At 36.9% G+C, this 18,325-nt stretch overlaps 4 protein-coding genes across 9 annotated transcripts; all 4 read right to left on the bottom strand.

The window, feature by feature from the left end:
- Nucleotides 1–87: 87 nt before the first annotated feature.
- On the bottom strand, nucleotides 88–2,933 carry LOC126802318 (probable glycosyltransferase At5g11130). Its single transcript, XM_050529934.1, has 5 exons — nucleotides 2,912–2,933; nucleotides 2,646–2,751; nucleotides 2,273–2,345; nucleotides 1,029–1,337; nucleotides 88–759 (listed from the first exon to the last, which is right to left on the bottom strand). The coding sequence occupies exons 1-5, from the start codon at nucleotides 2,931–2,933 to the stop codon at nucleotides 88–90; spliced, it is 1,182 nt and encodes a 393-aa protein (XP_050385891.1).
- Nucleotides 2,934–3,085: 152 nt separating this feature from the next.
- Nucleotides 3,086–5,215, bottom strand: LOC126794091 (iron-sulfur assembly protein IscA, chloroplastic). Of its 2 annotated transcripts, none has more exons than XM_050520738.1 (3): nucleotides 5,032–5,215; nucleotides 4,577–4,795; nucleotides 3,086–3,384 (listed from the first exon to the last, which is right to left on the bottom strand). In XM_050520738.1, the coding sequence occupies exons 1-3, from the start codon at nucleotides 5,192–5,194 to the stop codon at nucleotides 3,242–3,244; spliced, it is 525 nt and encodes a 174-aa protein (XP_050376695.1). In that variant the 5' UTR covers nucleotides 5,195–5,215; the 3' UTR covers nucleotides 3,086–3,241. The 2 variants fall into 2 exon arrangements, with proteins under 2 accessions (XP_050376695.1, XP_050376703.1); XM_050520746.1 differs by having other exon boundaries at nucleotides 4,577–4,792.
- Nucleotides 5,216–6,137: 922 nt separating this feature from the next.
- On the bottom strand, nucleotides 6,138–6,737 carry LOC126802309 (uncharacterized). The gene has a single exon (XM_050529922.1). The coding sequence runs from the start codon at nucleotides 6,735–6,737 to the stop codon at nucleotides 6,138–6,140; it is 600 nt and encodes a 199-aa protein (XP_050385879.1).
- A 721-nt stretch (nucleotides 6,738–7,458) lies between these two features.
- Nucleotides 7,459–9,822, bottom strand: LOC126786937 (ras-related protein Rab7). 5 transcript variants are annotated; one of them, XM_050512891.1, is made up of 7 exons: nucleotides 9,533–9,822; nucleotides 9,345–9,371; nucleotides 8,589–8,688; nucleotides 8,331–8,477; nucleotides 8,152–8,235; nucleotides 7,917–8,062; nucleotides 7,459–7,706 (listed from the first exon to the last, which is right to left on the bottom strand). In XM_050512891.1, the coding sequence occupies exons 1-7, from the start codon at nucleotides 9,589–9,591 to the stop codon at nucleotides 7,631–7,633; spliced, it is 639 nt and encodes a 212-aa protein (XP_050368848.1). In that variant the 5' UTR covers nucleotides 9,592–9,822; the 3' UTR covers nucleotides 7,459–7,630. The 5 variants fall into 5 exon arrangements, with proteins under 5 accessions (XP_050368848.1, XP_050368862.1, XP_050368856.1 ...); XM_050512905.1 differs by having other exon boundaries at nucleotides 7,459–7,694; XM_050512899.1 differs by having other exon boundaries at nucleotides 8,152–8,232.
- Between the last annotated feature and the right edge of the window lie 8,503 nt (nucleotides 9,823–18,325).

Below are 18,325 nucleotides of genomic sequence, written 5' to 3'. Positions count from 1 at the left end.
TTTGTACTCGGAAAGAATTCGAGTAACGAACCTGCAGGTATAACAAAGAATAATACAATTAATCACATAGCCTAACTGAAATCGATCTCATTTATGTGGTAACTTGACGTAAAGCCTTCTGATCCAAACCGAGTGGAGCACCATATGAATCACGTCAAAAGGTTTAGCAGGCCGGTTGAGCTCAAAATGCCTTCTCACTTTCATCACCCTCTGCTGCATCTTCAAGTACTTTTCATCTGAAACTCCCTTCAAGATGGTCTTAAGTTCTGGTATTCTACTCGACGGGATGAAAATCGAAAACATGCTCCAATTGAGCACATCGTTAAAAGGCAATTCGTAACTGTCTGCTATGATCACCGGAACATATCCTGATCGAAGCGATTCGATAATCCTAGGACTCGCCACTTCCCAGCCACTAGGGCACAAGCAAAACTTGCTTTGTTCCATCAACCTAATGTAGTTGAGCTCATCTGGAACCTTCTCGTACACAACAATTTCATCGTCCTTATTTTCCCAGTGTTCGAATAGCATTGGCCTTATAGGGCCATGAGATTTACCGCCAGCGAAAAACCCGAGTATTGAGCGGTTATCAGGGGGCTGGCCAAGTGTGAATGAGTTGAGCTTCAGTTTGTCTAAAATGTTGTATTCTGGAACAGAAATATATCTCATCGGTTTGAACCCTTCTGAGGTGTTGGCATTGCATAGTACTCTCATGAAGTTCGCATAGAGCTCCAGATCATCATGAGTAACTCCCGGTGCCTGAGATCACACTTCTGTTAGCAGCTAGTATGCTAGTTGGAACTAGATAGCGCACAATTTCAATATCAGAAAACTACACATATGATAACGAATTAACGAATCAAAAGATATTGTAATTGTACTAACCATTTTCAAACAAACGGAGGTTTGGCAAGTATATGTCCTAAAGATGAATCATTAAGCATAATGCATATATAGGATTATAGTTTCGTATGTTCCTCTTGCACATCCACTCAAAACCTATGAATGAAATCGAGTAAGGTACTCACCCAGTCATGACAAGAGAGCATGAAGTGATCGGCTCCTTTGCTTCTATTCCAGTGTGGGTACCTGTCTGCTATAAGATTGACGTAATCTTTGACGACTCGAACCATCCGAGCACGATGCCAGTCGATGACCGGCATGTAGATGTACTTCACAATGTTGACAACACTTAAAGGTAGGAAAAATGCATGAGCCTCATCATGATGCTGAGCCAGGTAAGGCCACTTCCCATTTCCCATTTCGTCCATAAAATGACCTTCTATGGAGTATATGCAATCCATTTCTTTATCATCTGAGAAATTTTGAAAAATAACCTCTTTTTTAGCATTTGAATTGACTATTAACCATGTTTTATCAAACAGTTGAAAAATAACCATATCAGGGGATTAAATGTCTCATATACCCTTATTTAAATTTCTGGTGAGTTTCCAACCTTCATTCAATGTTTCAAACCTCTCATACGCCAATACGAATCTGGTTAGTGCTCTTTTCTCACCATGTTTTTTCCTTGTTGATTATGCTGAATCTCTAAGGGAAGCAAAGGCAGTGGAATGAGGTGAGATGGAGTACAAAATTCGTTAACGTCTCTCTCTCTTTTTTACCCAAGAGTTTGAAAGCCAAAAGTTGGAGATCATTCTTTTGTTGTCACTTGATCATCAGTTGATCTTTGATCTCCATTACATGTAGTCCATACAATCGTTTAGAGAGCTCGTACCCAACAATGGAGGAAATATCATTGTTCCCTTGGATCCTTATCTAAGAGAATGCTACAAGAGTGATAAAGTTCATCCTTGATGTTTCATTTGATAGTTCCTTGATGTTCATTTGCATTTTCAATTTGCTAAGAGAACATCAATTAAATATACATAGCTAGCTATCATTTGTATTACATATTCCTACTAAGATTAATTTCTAGGGAATAGTACATAGGCTCTCCAAAAGTACTTTTCGATTTGATCATCAACACAAACAGATTTGGTAATTCGTTTGTAAATAAAACTTATACTTCACCCGACCAGAAAGATCATGTTCATCTAATAGCGTACATAGAATATAATAGCATATGCCACAAGTTGATTGAGAAGTGGGCTTCCGGCCATTGAAAATTATGATCATTCAAGATAGTTGTTCTCTTGTTTTTGTAATGCACCTTTTGTGGTTTAAAAGGTTGGGAATTGATAGTAATTTAGATGAGGGTATATGAGACATTTAGTTCCCTAATATGGTTATTTTTCAATTGTGATAAAACATGGTTAATAATCAATTCAAAGGCTAAAAAGAGGCCTTTTTTGAAAATTTCTCTTATCATCTCTATATGACTTCTGATAACAAATATTATAGTTGAATGTTAGCAATCGTATTTCCTACGATAAATTGAGTACAAGTAAATAATATTTTCAGGATTGTTACATCTAGCTAGCTAATTAAAGTTATCAAATCACGTTCATTATGGTCGTAGATTGATAATGTCCTCAATCGTATATGTACTCAATTTGAGACCATTGCGGACTAGGTTATGAATCCGATTATGTAATTATAAATTATAAGCGAAATGATATTTGTTTTGGATGTGAAAATTGCAAAACAATTGAAGTATATATGAAAGGTTGAAAGCACTAAACTGATGAAAGGCATAAGCATTCCTGTATATGTTTCCCCTGGGAATGAATGACTCCACTTTACCCGACGTATAATTCCGAGTCTTTACGTGGTCGGAATTAATTGTTGCTCAAATTAGGTTATCTTTAGGTCAAATAATACAAATAATATTCGAAAAGAAGAAGACTAATTAAGAAAGAAAGAAGGCTAGGCGACCTAATCCCCATTTAGATAATAGATGCCCATTCAGGTCTCCGGCCAGTACGTAATAAGCTTTTACTAGGTTAACCTGCATCACTTTGGTTGTGCATGGTAAATCTGCAGATCTGAGGTTTGGTACTTTGGTTGCAGTGTCCGTATCATCATGCTTGAGAAAAGTTAATTATCATGGCAATGATGATAATGTTAATCTTTTTAACTGAGAGGAGTTGCTCAAAAGAGAGAAAAAGTAAAGACAGCTATGTTCATTGTTCAGTAACGCAATTGATTTTACTACTAGTAATCTTTGAGGATGGATATCTGAAATATGTAATACACGACTACCATGGAAATGCGTCTAAGAAGTTTCTTTATCGTACGTACATCTATTATTCTATTCAAGTTTACCATATACAAAGTCCTACATCTCTGCGGCAAACGATTTACCGCAGCCGCATGTTTGCGTCGCATTAGGGTTCTTGAAAGAAAAGCCTCCACCAATAAGGGCATCACTGTAGTCCAATTGCATACCATACAAGAAGAGGAGGCTCTTAGGATCACAAACTGCAACACAAGAAAACCGATGGAGGTCAATACAGAAGTTTTAGGGGAGATAGTGTAACACATCTGTTGGCATAAATATAATCAGTACTGTTTGACATGTATTTTCACACAATAGTGACAAGTGCAGCAAGTATGGTGTCTTCACACAACCTCACACAGCAGTAAAGAAATTACAACACCGGGCATATAGGAATATATATACTCTATCTGTTCGTCACCCTATCGGAGACAAAGTTTGTTCTCTTAGGAGCCAAAACTAGAAATAAACAACTATTAATGCCAACAAAATATACAGAAAAACAGGCATAGAAATCTGATATGCGAGCAAGGATCACCCCATATATTATACCTAAATGACTTCTGAATAACAGCCCTCAGCTCAACATGATAGTAAAAAAAGAAGCTCAGACTCTGTAAACAATGAAAGTCCATGCTATTCCAAATTCTGGCCTTATCTCAAAATCTGTGGACAATGATCTATTCGAATCAATATTAGATAGTACTCAATCTGATACTATCACAGCACAGCAGTCAAGGGGGTTTGAAGGTCCTAGAAGATTGAAGTCAACTAGATTTCTCCTTCAGAAGTACAGGCTATCCTTTCTAGCCCTAAGGTATTCTTAAACTCACTGTAATATCAATGTTATCTAAACACCATATATAAAGTAAAGAAAAAACATTGAAAGAAAATCATTCTATGTTAAAAGTTCTACCCTCTACAAGATTATGAAGTCAACTAGCCGCTTAAGTCATCCTAAATTGGTTGTAGAAAACACGAGAATGATCGGTCTCATTAATCTTCAATTTCTGACTTCCTCAGCAACATTCATTTTGGAACTGCCGGTTTTGGGATACACATATACATTGTCCAACTGTTGACATGTTCTTAGAAAGTTCCCAGTAACAATTTTAAAGTCCTGAAATAAAATACTGTCCTATCCAAGACAAGAGAATCTCTATAGCAGTTGACCACACATATGGAAATTCATCGGCATGCACCCTCACCAGAAGCGCCAATCAATCAATCAATCAATCATCTTCAAAAACCATCAAAACTGTTTTTTCACAACTTGAACTATAGTGCAATTATTAGTACATTACTCTACTACAACAAACAGCACATAATTTATCTGTCACAAACTAAACAGTCCAATCTCCCTTTACAACGAGAACGAAAAACAAGAAAGCTTACCTATCTCAAACCCATTATATTCAATGACGGAATCGTCCGGCCTCGCGTTCTCTTTGCTCTCAAAGTCCATGGTATACGACATGCCGGAGCATCCACCCTGTTTGACACCAATCCTCAAGCACAAATCCTCATTACGTTCAACTCTCATCTTATTGAAATGCTTCAACGCATTCTCCGTAACCGAAATCGCAGGCGCAATTCCCTCCGATTTCGGTGCTGCTGAAACACAAACTCAACTTTTAGGGCATCAATAATCAACGAATTCATCCTAAACAAACAAAATGAGATTCATAATTACATAAACAATTTATATCCAGATTATTATAACAAACTTCATGTAGAAAAGCTTATGCTTCTAATCCAAAAACTCTAGACCTAAAATTTTCAGCTTATAAATTTCAATTCCAGATAACTATAGCGAATGGAGTACAAAAACAAAAGAGAGAGCAGCTCACCGGAAGTTGAAACGGATCGAATTGAGATGCGTCTGGCACGGCTGAGACTTGTGGATGAAAATCGGAAAGAGATTGAAGTCCGAGCTGAGGACGCCGACGAGGTCGTCGCCGGAAGACGGAGAAGAGAGGAGGGGCAGTGCGTTGTTACTGCAGAGAACGCCATTTGGTTTTTTCTGCAAATTATTTTTCGTATGGTTTTTTTTTTGTATTTTGTGTGGCCTCACGGCGGCCACTTTATGTGAGGTCATTTTGGTGGGTATGATCTGAACCGTTGATTCTCTGATAGGAGCGTTGACTAAGAGAGTGAGTCTGTAGATCTGACGGTCGAGGTAGACTCTACGGGGTTTGTATTTTTGTTTTGAATTATTTTCGTGCAAGTTCGTAACAGCTAATGAAAGGTGCATAATTTGTACTCGTACATCCAATCGAATACAGAAGTAAATACGATTTGTTACTAAAATGGAACAAGCTGTAAGATACACTTGATAGTTATATTTAAGCACATTTTGAACCAAATGGATAACTTACTTGATTGCATTACTGAATCTTGTGTTCCTAACCAGAAATTGATCATCACTTATTCTGTTGTTGTTAATTTCCATATATCCAAAGACGACCCTTTTCCCATGTACTCATAAATTAGCTAGTTATGATAGTAAAATTCATTCGTTCATTTTGCCTGCACAACTGGACTGAGCGATGATCATAACAAGACAGCCTATGAACTACAGGAATGAGTTGCGACCCTCAAACAAACCTTTGAACTTTCTTCATTAGATTCTTTACGGTGAACGTACACCAAGATCGGACCAGATCGACATGTAACAGATTAATATAACAAAAGGTTGAACACCAAAAAGAAAAAAAGTTCGAGAACCAAATTATCATAAAAAATCAGTAACTTTGTATTTCATCAATCACATGCTATATATTTACATACAACAATATAGAGATCATTAAACAAGAAACATTGTTGATCTTTACTTTCTTTGTTTCCTAGCCTCTCTGTACCTTTCTTTCTTTTTCTTGAAATCTACAGACAGGTTGATCTATATATTCATTGAGCTAAAGATTGATGCCACCACGTACCAAGATCGATCAGTGCTTCAAAAGACATTCGTAGCTTGAACAGAATTCGTTCTTGGCTTTTTGGTGAGACTAGAACAATTGGCAGTCCTCTTCAACTTCATAGCTTCGATGTTTCTCACCTCTAGACTGTTTCGATAATCTTTCCGCACTTTGTTCATGAGTTTGCTCCCTTTGCTTGAGCAACTTCTTTTATTTCTTGAAAAAGACGATGGAGGTTTGTCCAAAACCCTAATTTGGCGACTCTGTTTTCTGGCAGCCTCTTTCTGGTACAGGCTCTTCAGTCTTTCACCCACTTGTTCCTCCGCTTCTTCCAATTTCTTCAGCTTGTCTTGGTACAACTCCGACCATTTAGGGTTCGCGTTCTTGATCGCCTCCTGTGTGGCTTTGAAACCGAACTCCCTCTCGAAAAACTTCTTCCAGAGGTTGTTGGCGATCGGAGTGAGATCGACATCTTTCGTGCTCTCCTCGATATGTATCAGTTGATCTTTCGTGCAGTGGGGTAACACCTTCTTGAGAAAATCGAAGTGCAAGTACCCGACATCATGCAAAGAGTCTAGGTTGTCTATTGCAACGGAGACCCAACCATCATCCAGACGAAACAACTTTCCCTTCTCCATAGTTTGTGATGATTGTTTGCGGGTGAAGTGATTGTTTGAGAGTGAAGTGAGTGAGTGACGCCTTGTTCCCAATTTCGCTATTTATAAGAAAAGAGGTGGGCTTGATTTACCTGGGGATCAAGTGATATGACAGTGTCATTTTCCATATTGGAAAAGGATTCTATGACTTGTATCCCAAGTAAGTTAATTTTCTGTAAAGAGTAATGTACATATGTACGGTTAGTGATGATCAGAATTCCAATTATCTCTTAATCCTTATTGGATCATTTGGATGTGGATTCAGCTAGGACCTTCCTATCCCCGATCCAAGTCCTTCATATGACCCTACTGGTTGGCATTGGCAACTCTCAAAAAGGAACCTGATATAACTAAAATTGCATCATGGGGTTATTACAATGATGGTGTTCGCACCCCAACTTTTAATAGGCGAACCAAGATCTTGAAGAGCTGGATTGTGCAATTTGGGCATTCAGAAAGAGGCATAGATCTAACTATTTTCAGACTATGGTGCAGATTTTCGGAACTAGCTAGATGAAGCCTTGAGTTTCTAATGTCCATAATTTTAACTGAGAAACTGTAAAAATATATATCAATCATTTCATCTTTGTAACTTGATCTGTAAAGCCCAAAGAGTTCAGGCAAACAAAAGAATCATGTTTCTGTTACATGTTCTATGTATATTTCGTACATATATATATATATATATATATATAATGCCGTGCGAAACTTGATCACTAGCTTTCTTACATAAAAAGTAGACAACTTATTACACCCGGACAAGGTGGTAGTAGTATGCACATGAGATGGGCAACACACTATCTTCCACTGTCATAAGAATGAAAAATGAAAAGAATATTCAGAGTAAAATTAATGAAGAGAGCTTCAAGAATTACTTAGCATGCGCACCCTCCTCTTTGCTCTGCTTCTGAAACAGTTTCTGATATACCTTTGAAGTAACTGCATGGGAAACTGTTACATTAGCTGGTTAAGGTTTCAAATGATTCATGTAATTAAAGGAAGATAAAAAATATTCATGAATTCTAAAGTATTTGCTGCAGAACTGTGGATGGAAAGAACTACCAAGTATGGAGCAACTTAGTTAAGTGTTTAATGAATTGTTCATTCATCTGTCTAGATATAAAAGAAACTGCTATTTGTTGAATCATTTAGCATACTCACATGTCTTGTTCATGTTCATGGGTGAGTCCTATATTTGCTACACATAGAAATGCTTCATCAACATTATAGTCCTCTTTTGCTGATGTCTCAAAGTAAGATATGTTACCCTTGGCAGCACACCATTCTTGGGCTCTCTTCTCAGAAACCTGCGATTCAGACACTGCTTAAAATTCTGGTCTAACAACAAACCCCTTTGTACTTTTAGGAATGAATTTTTATGTATGTCCATATATACCGCTCGGCTGTTTCCGCCATCTATATCAATTTTGTTGCCGAGCAGTATAAATGGAAATGCTTCAGTATCAGCTGGATCTGCCTGCTAACCGATAATGAAGCAATGTCAATAATTAGAGCTTCAGATAATCAGGATAACTTTACAAGGTAGTTTGTAAGAAGAGGAAAAATTAAACAGACCTGTTTGAGAAACTCTTCATGCCAGTTCTGAAGTGTTTCAAATGATCTTAAAACATTCACATCATAAACAAGAACACAACAATCTGCTCCCCGATAGAATGCTGCGCCAAGACTATGAAATCTTTCTTGCCCTGCTGTGTCCCAAATCTGTCAATTGCAAAAGTACAGATGTGGCAAACACCTAGATTAATAGATGTTTCAGTGGTATATAACTATATATAGAGAATACATATTCTAGTAAAGGCTTTAATTACTCACTTGCAAGGTCACCAATTTGTCATCAATATGAAGTTCCTTTGTCACAAAATCAGCACCGATTGTAGCTTTGTATTGTCGAATGAACTTCTTATACACATATCTGAACATTTAGTTAAAGATCCACACAGACACACAGCACAGAATCTTGGGTTCTGATTAATAGCAGCAAATTTGAATCGAACTTGATCAACTTTGCATTACTCAATATGGATCCCCCAGCATTAGGTTTCAGTTGAAAGCTTGCAAATTATTGATAGACTTAATCTTATCATCAACAGGTTCTTAAATACAAGACATGAATACATGAGTAAATCAGGAATTTCACATTATATTATCAACCACTGCATCTATCAGAGGTACTACAGGATGTGGATATTATATGGGAATTGTTGATTTAACATTAAGGCCTACTACATTTGATAAATTGAAAATGAGCCTACTACAGCACAAATGAAGGCCTCATTACCTGACAGCTTCAACTTATTTAAACATCCCCATTTTCCCCACAACACATTATCACCTATTAAATTATCTCTAACTCTATCTTGAAGACCCTTCCCTACCCTTTAACCATCTACCGCTTAATGCAACCAAACCTTCATTTTTATCTTTTACCAGGTAAATGAAAAGATTAAAAAAAAGAAAATCAGATCGATGATTAAAACTCGAATAGTTTAATTGAACTACAAAATCAGAGACAGCTGCTCAATGCTATGATTTACAGTTCTGCTTGTTGCAATGTAAAACAAAGGATACTGATTCATCAAAGAAGTCTTTCCCACCCTGAAAGTCGCACAAAATAAGAAGAAACAAGCACAGCTCATATATCTCATCAAGAATTATATATGTGTAAGAGACTCATTCCAGAAACAGAAAGAAACCCTCATCACAGCAAACAAAACAAGAACACAAAATTGAAAGATTAACAAATATGACATATATACCCACTATCTCCGAGGACGATGACCTTAAGCAGCGTTCTTCGTTTCATAGAGCCATCCATAATGCTTTCTACTAAATACTAGAAGAAGATCAAAGGTTCAAACTCCAAATTTGAACTTTGTATCTATGGAATCCTATATAGAAAGATATCCTGGAAATTTGGAAAGTAGAAAAGATCACAAATGATGAAAAGGGTAAGGTTTTTCCCAATGTGGTTACAGATTCATTTTCGTCTTTCTGGCTCAACCAGAGCCCCTTTTGGTTGTGATATAATTGCTTTCTTTTTCCTCCTTGCTGTGTTTGAATGATACCAAGCAGAAGACATGTGATCTTTGCCAACCAAAACCAACATTACCCGCCAGCTGAGCTCTTTTTTTTTTTAAAGTATCGTCCCAAATTAATCATTGATCTTTGATCATATACGAAGTGGTTAGTTGACTATTTGATAGCTAAAGGTCCTACATGCCAGTCGTGCTGCCTTAACATTTTTGCCTTGCTCCCAATCAAGTCGACCTCCCGATCTGTTCGATTTTAAGATTCACGAGCGGGACAGTTATCGTTCTTTAATCATAACCCATTAAAGAACTTCATTTTTTTTTCTCCCTTGAGGATACAATATTAGTTGACAGTTATGAAGAACATTACATTGGTCTTCTAACAGCCGATCATCCAATGAATGAAATGATCTGGAGCTCATAGCTAGATGATTGACGAAGCAAATTAAATCAATTAGCAGTCCTGAAAAAGTTCACATTACATCAACATACACTACAAAAAAAAAAGTAAGTAAAGAGCACAAATGAATTGTGGCTCACATGTGGGTGTGGTTTTTGCCCTATAAAAATTAAAATGTTCACATTACATCAACATACACTACAAAAAAAGAGTAAGCAAAGAGCACAAATGAATTGTGGCTCACATATGGGTGTGGTTTTTGCCCTATAAAAAATTAAAATGCCATATTTCGGGGTGGGGGATTTTGGGCAAAAGCCACACCATCAACACCCACGTTTGAGTCACAATTCATTTGTGCTCTGCTTACTTTTTTTGTAGTGATATCGATACATCAATAGCCAAATCGAAAAATGGTTCTCAAACTAGAACATAAATCAATAATAAAGTGAACCAGCTTAACCTGAGCTGATCGACATAATTCTAATTTTCCAATTACATATAGTACTACATTTTCCTCCTAATTAAGAAAATTCCTGCCCAAAAGTGTCAGATCTAACTAACCAACTAACTAGCTAACCATTACGACTCTCTATGTGTGAGTCTAACTTAACGTACGTGTTTAACGACTTGATTTGGTTCTCAATAAAAATTTGGAGTACTTTCATCATTTACTCGATGGTTTTCCCTTTCTAGAAGTCATGGACGTGAACATTTCTTATCGTGATTGTAACTATTCATCATTGCATATATGCAATGTATTAGGAACTATTTCAACTATCTTAGAGGCGGCTCCAAATTTTCTTGATCATGATAGCTAGACTAATCTGGTTTCTCAAAAGTGCAAGCTTGGAAGGATTCTAAAGTTCAATGAAAGAATTTGCCCACAAAATTATAAAACCCCATTTATAGTCAATATACGTACGCTTTCATCTAGATCTAGGTTTTTTTTTTTGACATAAATCTAGGGTTAAGTGCAACTAGTTCTTTGAACTTCCCTCATCAGTTCACTATCAATCCGTGACATAATAAATGGTGATATATATGGTCACCCCAATATATATAGATATTGACTTTTGCCTCCTTTTGATTACATCTCTAACTAGCAATTGAACATTTGAGCATATATAACTAGTTCAAGTGATCATTTTGGATTTCCATGCAAGGAGACAACACCTGTCCGAGCAACGTTGGGAATCCATGTGAATTCACTATCCTCGAACTCGCAGAGAATGTTCAGGAGCTTATCAATATTCTTGAGGTGGAAATCGATATGGTTGAAAACACACCTGATATGATCCTCGGCAGAGGAAGCCTGACATCTCAAAAGCAAAGGATCGGAGTTGATAGGATGGGAACCAAATATCATGGAACCTCATGGAGGAGGATTTCCGTAGAAGACTTGGTGTCCCCAGAAATTAATCAAGAATCTAACAAGAAATTTGAAATTGAGGGTGAACGATAGATGGAGGTGCAATCTTGTCCACTATGTTCCACGTACCCATCTTCACTTGTTTCTCTGCCTAAAAGTGGTTTTTATTGCTTCTTTTACATGCTACGTGTATATACTTCAACATTTGGAATGTATTTGATCAGAACGCTGCTTATTCTGTGTTTTTCTTAATAAAAAGGAAATTTTATAAGACTAACACTACTAGCAAAAATAACTCTCACACTCATTTTACTCACACTGACTACCATAAGTCTGTGTGAGATACTAACTCACACAATTAACCGTATGAAATGAGTATACGTAAGCCCACACACAATCTCTGGACTAACAATGCACACAAAAATCAGTGTGATGAGAATACACACAAAAATCAGTGTAGGATAAGAATAAACACAAAAAATCAGTATGCGTTATGATACAAATACACACAAAAATCAATGTATGAAAAAAATACACACAAAAATCAGTGTCTTATATAAGAATACACACAAAAAAATCAGTGTCTTATACTCTTTTAAATATTTATTCACTCCAACAACTAACCCTAAACTTCATACTCTCTCTCTCATATCTCTTTCTCTACTCTACCGCCTTATCTAATGACGAAAGTTCTTCATCTATTTCCAAACTCATATAGCCTTCCCCAACACCATATCTCCTTCTACGGGTCAGATGTAGTAATATTGTATCACTATCTTTCTCTTTGTTTATTTATGGTCAAAATTTCTATTAGTTTCTTTTCTTTATTTGATTTCCGGATCTCGGCAATCGATCTAGAACACAGATTGTCTTTGCGAACGAAAATAGAGAGGGTTAAGAAAGAGCCTATCAAGGAATAGGCGTGTGCAGTGGATCTTGAGAGATTTGTTAAAGTTTTCAGTGAATCAAGCATGATAATTGGTCATTCAACAGAATAATCTCGTAGAGGGTCATCCCCATGTTGCCAATGCTACCAGGAATGCAGTCCGCGAAAATATTGTTGTTATTAGATCTTAAATCATTTTGGTGTTGATCCATGGGTATTTTCAGCTTTGAGTTTTACTGCAATGATCATGAGATTTTTTTTAGCTTCAGGTAATTGATTGTTTTTATTTTGTGAATCAAGGCAAGTATAAGTAGGAGTGTCCAGCCCATTAAAGCCACAACCACCGAATTTCCACCCACGCATCAGAGTAAGAATCAATATTTTTTGGTTTCTTAGAAGATGGTATTAATTTGTAGCGTTCAGGAGCTTACTCTTGAAGTTGCATAAAAAACTTTGGTTTCTTAATGGGCTTTGACTCAGTTTTGTTCTCTCTTTCACTCGTTAGAACTCAGATCAAGATCAAAATATGTAATGGAGGAGATTCATCAAGAGGCAAGGCATTATTTTTGTATATAAGTTTTCTTTTCTTCTCCCAAGAATCAAAATTTTGTAGAGGAAACGTGTTTGAGAGACATGTAATGGAGTAAATTCATCAATATAAGATTTGAGATTTGTTTTCTTATTGGTATTAGTCAAGTAGTGAGTAGGAGTTATAGTAATTTCATATTATGTGCGTTTTGTAATCTGGTTTAGGGAATTGTAAATTTATTAAAACTGTATCAATTTTTTTTTTTGAATTCCATAACTTGTTTCACACCGATTTCTGGGTGAGCTGTGATGTTATTACCCACATTGAAAAATATTAAAATGTATTTTCAACCCACACTGATTGAATTGTAGTTTTCTAAAAATAGCGGGACCCACAAGTAAAACTCTCACGGTCTACAAAATCTGTGTGACAAGAGCATTAGCCCCCCTTCCAAACCGCACAGATAATCGATCTGTATGCGCACTGTGGCTATTAGCTTTTTTACATAGATATCTGTGTGGGATACTCTTATTTCACACGTGTGACGACCCCAAAATTTCGAGCTTAAAAACTCAAAATTTTAAAGTCGTTAAACACAAAACAATTTCAATGAAATTGAAATCATTTAAAATGCACAGCGGATCATTACTGAGTTCTCAATACAACTCAGATAACCAATTATTACAACCCAAATTTATAATTCAACATTACATAAAATGGAAATGTAATAATCCTCACAACCCTCACAAAACTCACAAATCAAACCACACCAATTTTCCCACAAAATTCCACGCAAGAAACCTCACCACAAGCTGGATACGAACAACTTCGAGTCTCTGGAGTCGTCTCTCAAACTTCACTAATCAGCACCTGCGGAATTATCCCCTACACCATCGGATTGGTGCACCGGGATTGTAAACACAAACCCGGTAAGCTTATAGCTCGTATGAGTAAAATCAAAATATAATTCGCATATCAATATATACGAAAAATCACAAATCAACAAATATAAATGTCCTCATGGGTCAATGGACAGCCCATCTGGTTGTCCCAAAAGAGTATGAAATGAAATGCTCATGAGAAAATTAAGTAACCCTTCTAGTTACCCAATGCATTTATAATACGGGTACCAAGAACGCTGGTAAAAATCTGTTACCCCTCTCGTAATACACCGCCGATATTGGATAGCCACCTGCTACCCAACATCCAAAACAATCTGAGTACCCATGAGCAGATAACCACCCGTTACCTCACATGCAGTACTAAGGCAGGCAGACTAGAGCTCTAACTGTATCGTAACTTTCACCCGGCCAAAGGCTAGGTTTCGACTTGCCAAACACGTACAATAATCTCACATCATATTGTACCAAAAATCAGGTCCGAAGACAATTCACCTTTTAACAATCTCAATGTTAAAAATCACGTACAATAATCTCACATCATATTGTACAATTCAAATCACATGCTCAATATAATCACAATAAAATCATAACAATATATTATATAGCAAACTATATATATTCGTACTTATTTACCATTTATACAATACATATATAGTCCACTATATCTTATACATGTCATATTTCACCACACATGCTCAATACACAATCTTCCGTCATCGAAATGACCATTTCTAATGAATTAATAACAGTATATAATATAATGAACTATATATATATGTACTTATTACCATTATACAGTATATATGTAATCCACTAAATTGTATACATGTTGTAATTCATTATTAAATACTCTTGCAAAATCTTGAATCACCGCGAGGATAGATTCGTAAATATGTGAGATTTTACTCACCTTATTGACTCGGCGTAATTCCACAATTCCCGGAGATAATCCTTCCCTTGATTTATCGATCACCTTGAAAAGATAAGAAAAGAATTTAGAAACGTTTCGTAAACCTTTAAATGCCGTAACAGTAATAATCGGTTACTGTTCAGCAATTTCCGGTTTTACGAAAGTACTGTTCACTGTTACTATTCACTGTTACTATTCACTGCTACTGTACAAATACACAAAGTAATACGTATTTATGTATGTATACAGACTATTTACGTATTTCTGTACATATACATACTATTTACGTATTTCTGTACATATACATACTATTTACGTATTTCTGTACGTATACATACTGTTTCTGTACGTATACATAATGTTTACGTATTTCTGTACGTATACATACTATTTAAATGTAAATACAAACTCAGTAAATAAAATTTACTAAATTACCTTTTACAAATTACTTTTTACAATTACTGAAAGTAATTTATATTTACATTTACCGTACGTAAAATTTAATTATATTTACCGTACGTAAGTAAATTACCTAAATACCCTTCTCGAAATCACTATTCACGCCACCGCACGTGGCGGCACGTGAGGTACACGCGCCACCCGCCGGCAGGCCGCGCGTGACGCTCACGCGCCACTCACTGTGGCAGCGCGTGAGGCACACGTGCCGAGCCCACTGCCTCAAACTCCTCCTAAACTAACCCACGCACCCCCACGCGCCGCCTCTAGGCGGCGGTAACCCTCTCTTTCATTCTCCTCCGATTCCTCCACAATTCAATCCAAAATCCACACACAACATCACAACCATTCAAATCGTTTACCTCTTACCTCAAAAAGACGCAGGACCGTCGAGATGACCACCGGAGTCACCTGCGAGTACGACCGAAGTCGAATCGCGTGGAGGATCGGCGAGTAGAGCTCTCCTTCTGTCGTCGATGGCTTCGGAGGCAAGGTGAGGCGAGGGCGAGCTATCATCCGAGGACGTGCATCGCCGGGGTGGAGCTGATGGCGTCGAGTTGCAGGTGAACTGCAGAGCGTCGGTGCGGCGAACGGCGACGAGAGAGGACGCGATCTTCTCGGGGTTTGGCAAGGAGAACCGTGCGAAGCTTTTGTGAGGAGCGGTGTGTGACACGGACCACGGATCGGCGAGATCGACTGTGTGGGAGGAAAGGATCGGGGAGAGAGAGTCGCGAGGGGAGAGAGAGATGAGGGAGGCGGGGGAAAGAGAGAAAGTGGGTTTCCTGAAATGGAAACCCTAAAGACACAATTATCCTATTGATACTAATTTCCAAATCGGAAACTAACTTCCGACGTTAATAACTTTTACGTACGACGTCTGATTCGAACGCGTCACATACTCACGAACTCGTATCGACGAGCTCTACAACTTTCGTGAAGGAAGTTTTCACAAACGGACGACAGAATAAAAGTCGATAATTTCGTTCGAAAACGTAACGTTTTTCTTATTTAACGTTCCGAGAACGTTTCCATTTCCGTTCCGTAAAGTTGCAACCAATCATATTCATTTAAACTGAATTTTCATAACTTTATAGAATTCAAATCAAATCAAATATTGTATTTGAAAATTTAGGGTTATTACAACACAGATTAAAATCAGTGTGAGAACTCATTTTGCTAGTAGTGTAAAATGAAATTTACAACAAAGTTGCATCCAAAGAGTGCTGATTAGATGATTAAGAGTCCAACGCTGTCCCTGTGCTGTTGGAGGCGAACTATTCAGATGAAAACCACTTGGCAAAGTCAACGCTTACGTACATTTTAACCAGTGGCATGGTTTCTTCACTTACATATAGTTTCAAATGAAAGCCACGAACCTATGAGTACGTTTAAATACTGTACTATATATAGGAAAATATTATAAGCATATAAGTCTAATTGCTGTCTAGTTCAATTAACAAGAGGTCTAGTTCAACTAAGTTGTGCCTAAATGCGGTCGTAATTCATTTCCAAAAAAAAAAAATGCGGTCGTAATTAAGCAGCCCATGCCAGAATTGTGTTTTAAAATATATTGGGTGTACCTTATTCATTTTGAAAGTCTTAGAAAGTTACGTTGAGTTTAACTGGTTGGTAAAGGATAAAAATGTTATTGTATAATGGCGTATGACAAGCACAAACGTACTGAGGTAGTTTCACGTGGAAAGACAAAGGACTTAGTTGAAATAGATGATCAAGGAGAATTGAAATTGAAAACAATAACGAAGCATGAAAGAGATACTAGAGATATATCTTAGCAAAAGGCATTAAGAGCTGACTATTTCTTTCGAATATGAAGTTTCCTTCCTGATTCCCCTCTCAAATCTTATATTGGATAAACAACATCAAAGTTGAATCTAGACAAAGTTGTAAACTTCTGAGTTCTGACGTTTAGGTCGTTCAAGGACCTTGTCAATTTCTCTGCAATTTCCCCATCATTTCACTCCCAAAATCTCAATCGAAAGAAACATAATATATAGCTAAAAGGGTCGCCTAGCCTCGTGTGACCGATGTATGTGCTTGTTCATAATTGATGCTTTGATATTATTCAACATGTGACCAATTGGATACTTACAAAGGCCTCCGATCCTTTTGACTATAAATCCTTGTAGTGGATAACTTAGAGTATACGTTAGTGAATGAACTATATCTTGACTTCTCGTTCTTTCTCTATCATGCTATTTTTTCTTGAGCAAAATTAAATTACAGCTAAATAATAATTAGTCCCTCAAATTGGGTACCAATATCTAAAATACGTATCGAATATCATCGATAGTTTTTTAAAAAATGATGGAAATGTCGAAAAACTATCATCGATGGAAACTTCCAAAATTTTATGTGAAAATTGTACTCCTTTCTGACAAAGCCGTTTATTTGTAACTTTGTAATTAGTGCATGTGCATAGAGGGGCCATAATTAGATGAATAGCTAATTGCCTAATTGTAATAGGCAAGATGATCTAAACACTTTTTCTTCATTCTAACCTGTGTCCCAACTTTTTGAAATATCATAATGGTAACTCATGTTTTAACCTAGACCTAACAATAAAATCTCAAGTTGTAAGCTCCGTTACGGAGAATGACAATTGACATATTTTGACTTGCAAATGACTGATTTACCCTATTTATTTCCTAACAAACTTCTTTATGTAAAAAATAAAAATTCTAATTAGAATGCGAAAGAACATTTTCTGAAAACGAATCAACATTAATTTTATGATTTTTATCCGCTATGAAAACTAGTCGACCTTCTCCATTTGACAAGAAAAATCCAAGCCGGCGGAGTTGAAGTTTAGCTCCAATGGATTCTCCGGCAAGAAATTTGCTTCTATAAATCAATACATGAGCCTCCATTACTTACCGGCAAAACATGATGACTCCTTCAATCGCCTCCTTTGTTTCCTTCGTCCTTTTCACCATTCTGCTGATCTCAATCCCAAACCAAACCCAAGGCCGGCCTTGGGCTAAAGCCATTAAAGCAACAGCTTTGGGCCCCCAATTTTAAGGGCCCCTTTAATTATATACACATAATTA

Source organism: Argentina anserina, chromosome 1, assembly GCF_933775445.1.
Source record: "Argentina anserina chromosome 1, drPotAnse1.1, whole genome shotgun sequence".
NCBI lineage: Eukaryota > Viridiplantae > Streptophyta > Magnoliopsida > Rosales > Rosaceae > Argentina > Argentina anserina.
Note: the sequence above shows the minus strand (reverse complement) of the source record. Positions and strands in the feature narration are given on the sequence as shown.

Bases quoted from the DNA above. Each gene is read 5' to 3' on its own strand.
- LOC126802318 (XM_050529934.1), bottom strand. From the start codon at position 2,933: ATGCACAACCAAAGTGATGCAG. The intron at 1,338-2,272 runs GTTTTATCACAA...GCTAAAAAAGAG, and splicing joins TTGAATTGATTATTAACCAT to GTTATTTTTCAAAATTTCTC. The intron at 760-1,028 runs GTGAGTACCTTA...GTGTGATCTCAG, and splicing joins TGCTCTCTTGTCATGACTGG to GCACCGGGAGTTACTCATGA.
- LOC126794091 (XM_050520738.1), bottom strand. From the start codon at position 5,194: ATGGCGTTCTCTGCAGTAACAACGCACTGCCCCTCCTCTCTTCTCCGT. The intron at 4,796-5,031 runs GTGAGCTGCTCT...TTTGTGTTTCAG, and splicing joins TCGATCCGTTTCAACTTCCG to CAGCACCGAAATCGGAGGGA. The intron at 3,385-4,576 runs GTAAGCTTTCTT...CTTGTGTTGCAG, and splicing joins ATATAATGGGTTTGAGATAG to TTTGTGATCCTAAGAGCCTC.
- LOC126802309 (XM_050529922.1), bottom strand. From the start codon at position 6,737: ATGGAGAAGGGAAAGTTGTTTCGTCTGGATGATGGTTGGGTCTCCGTT.
- LOC126786937 (XM_050512891.1), bottom strand. From the start codon at position 9,591: ATGGATGGCTCTATGAAACGAAGAACGCTGCTTAAGGTCATCGTCCTC. The intron at 8,689-9,344 runs GTATCCTTTGTT...CTAAATGTTCAG, and splicing joins AAGACTTCTTTGATGAATCA to ATATGTGTATAAGAAGTTCA. The intron at 8,063-8,151 runs GTATATATGGAC...TCTGAATCGCAG, and splicing joins ATGGCGGAAACAGCCGAGCG to GTTTCTGAGAAGAGAGCCCA.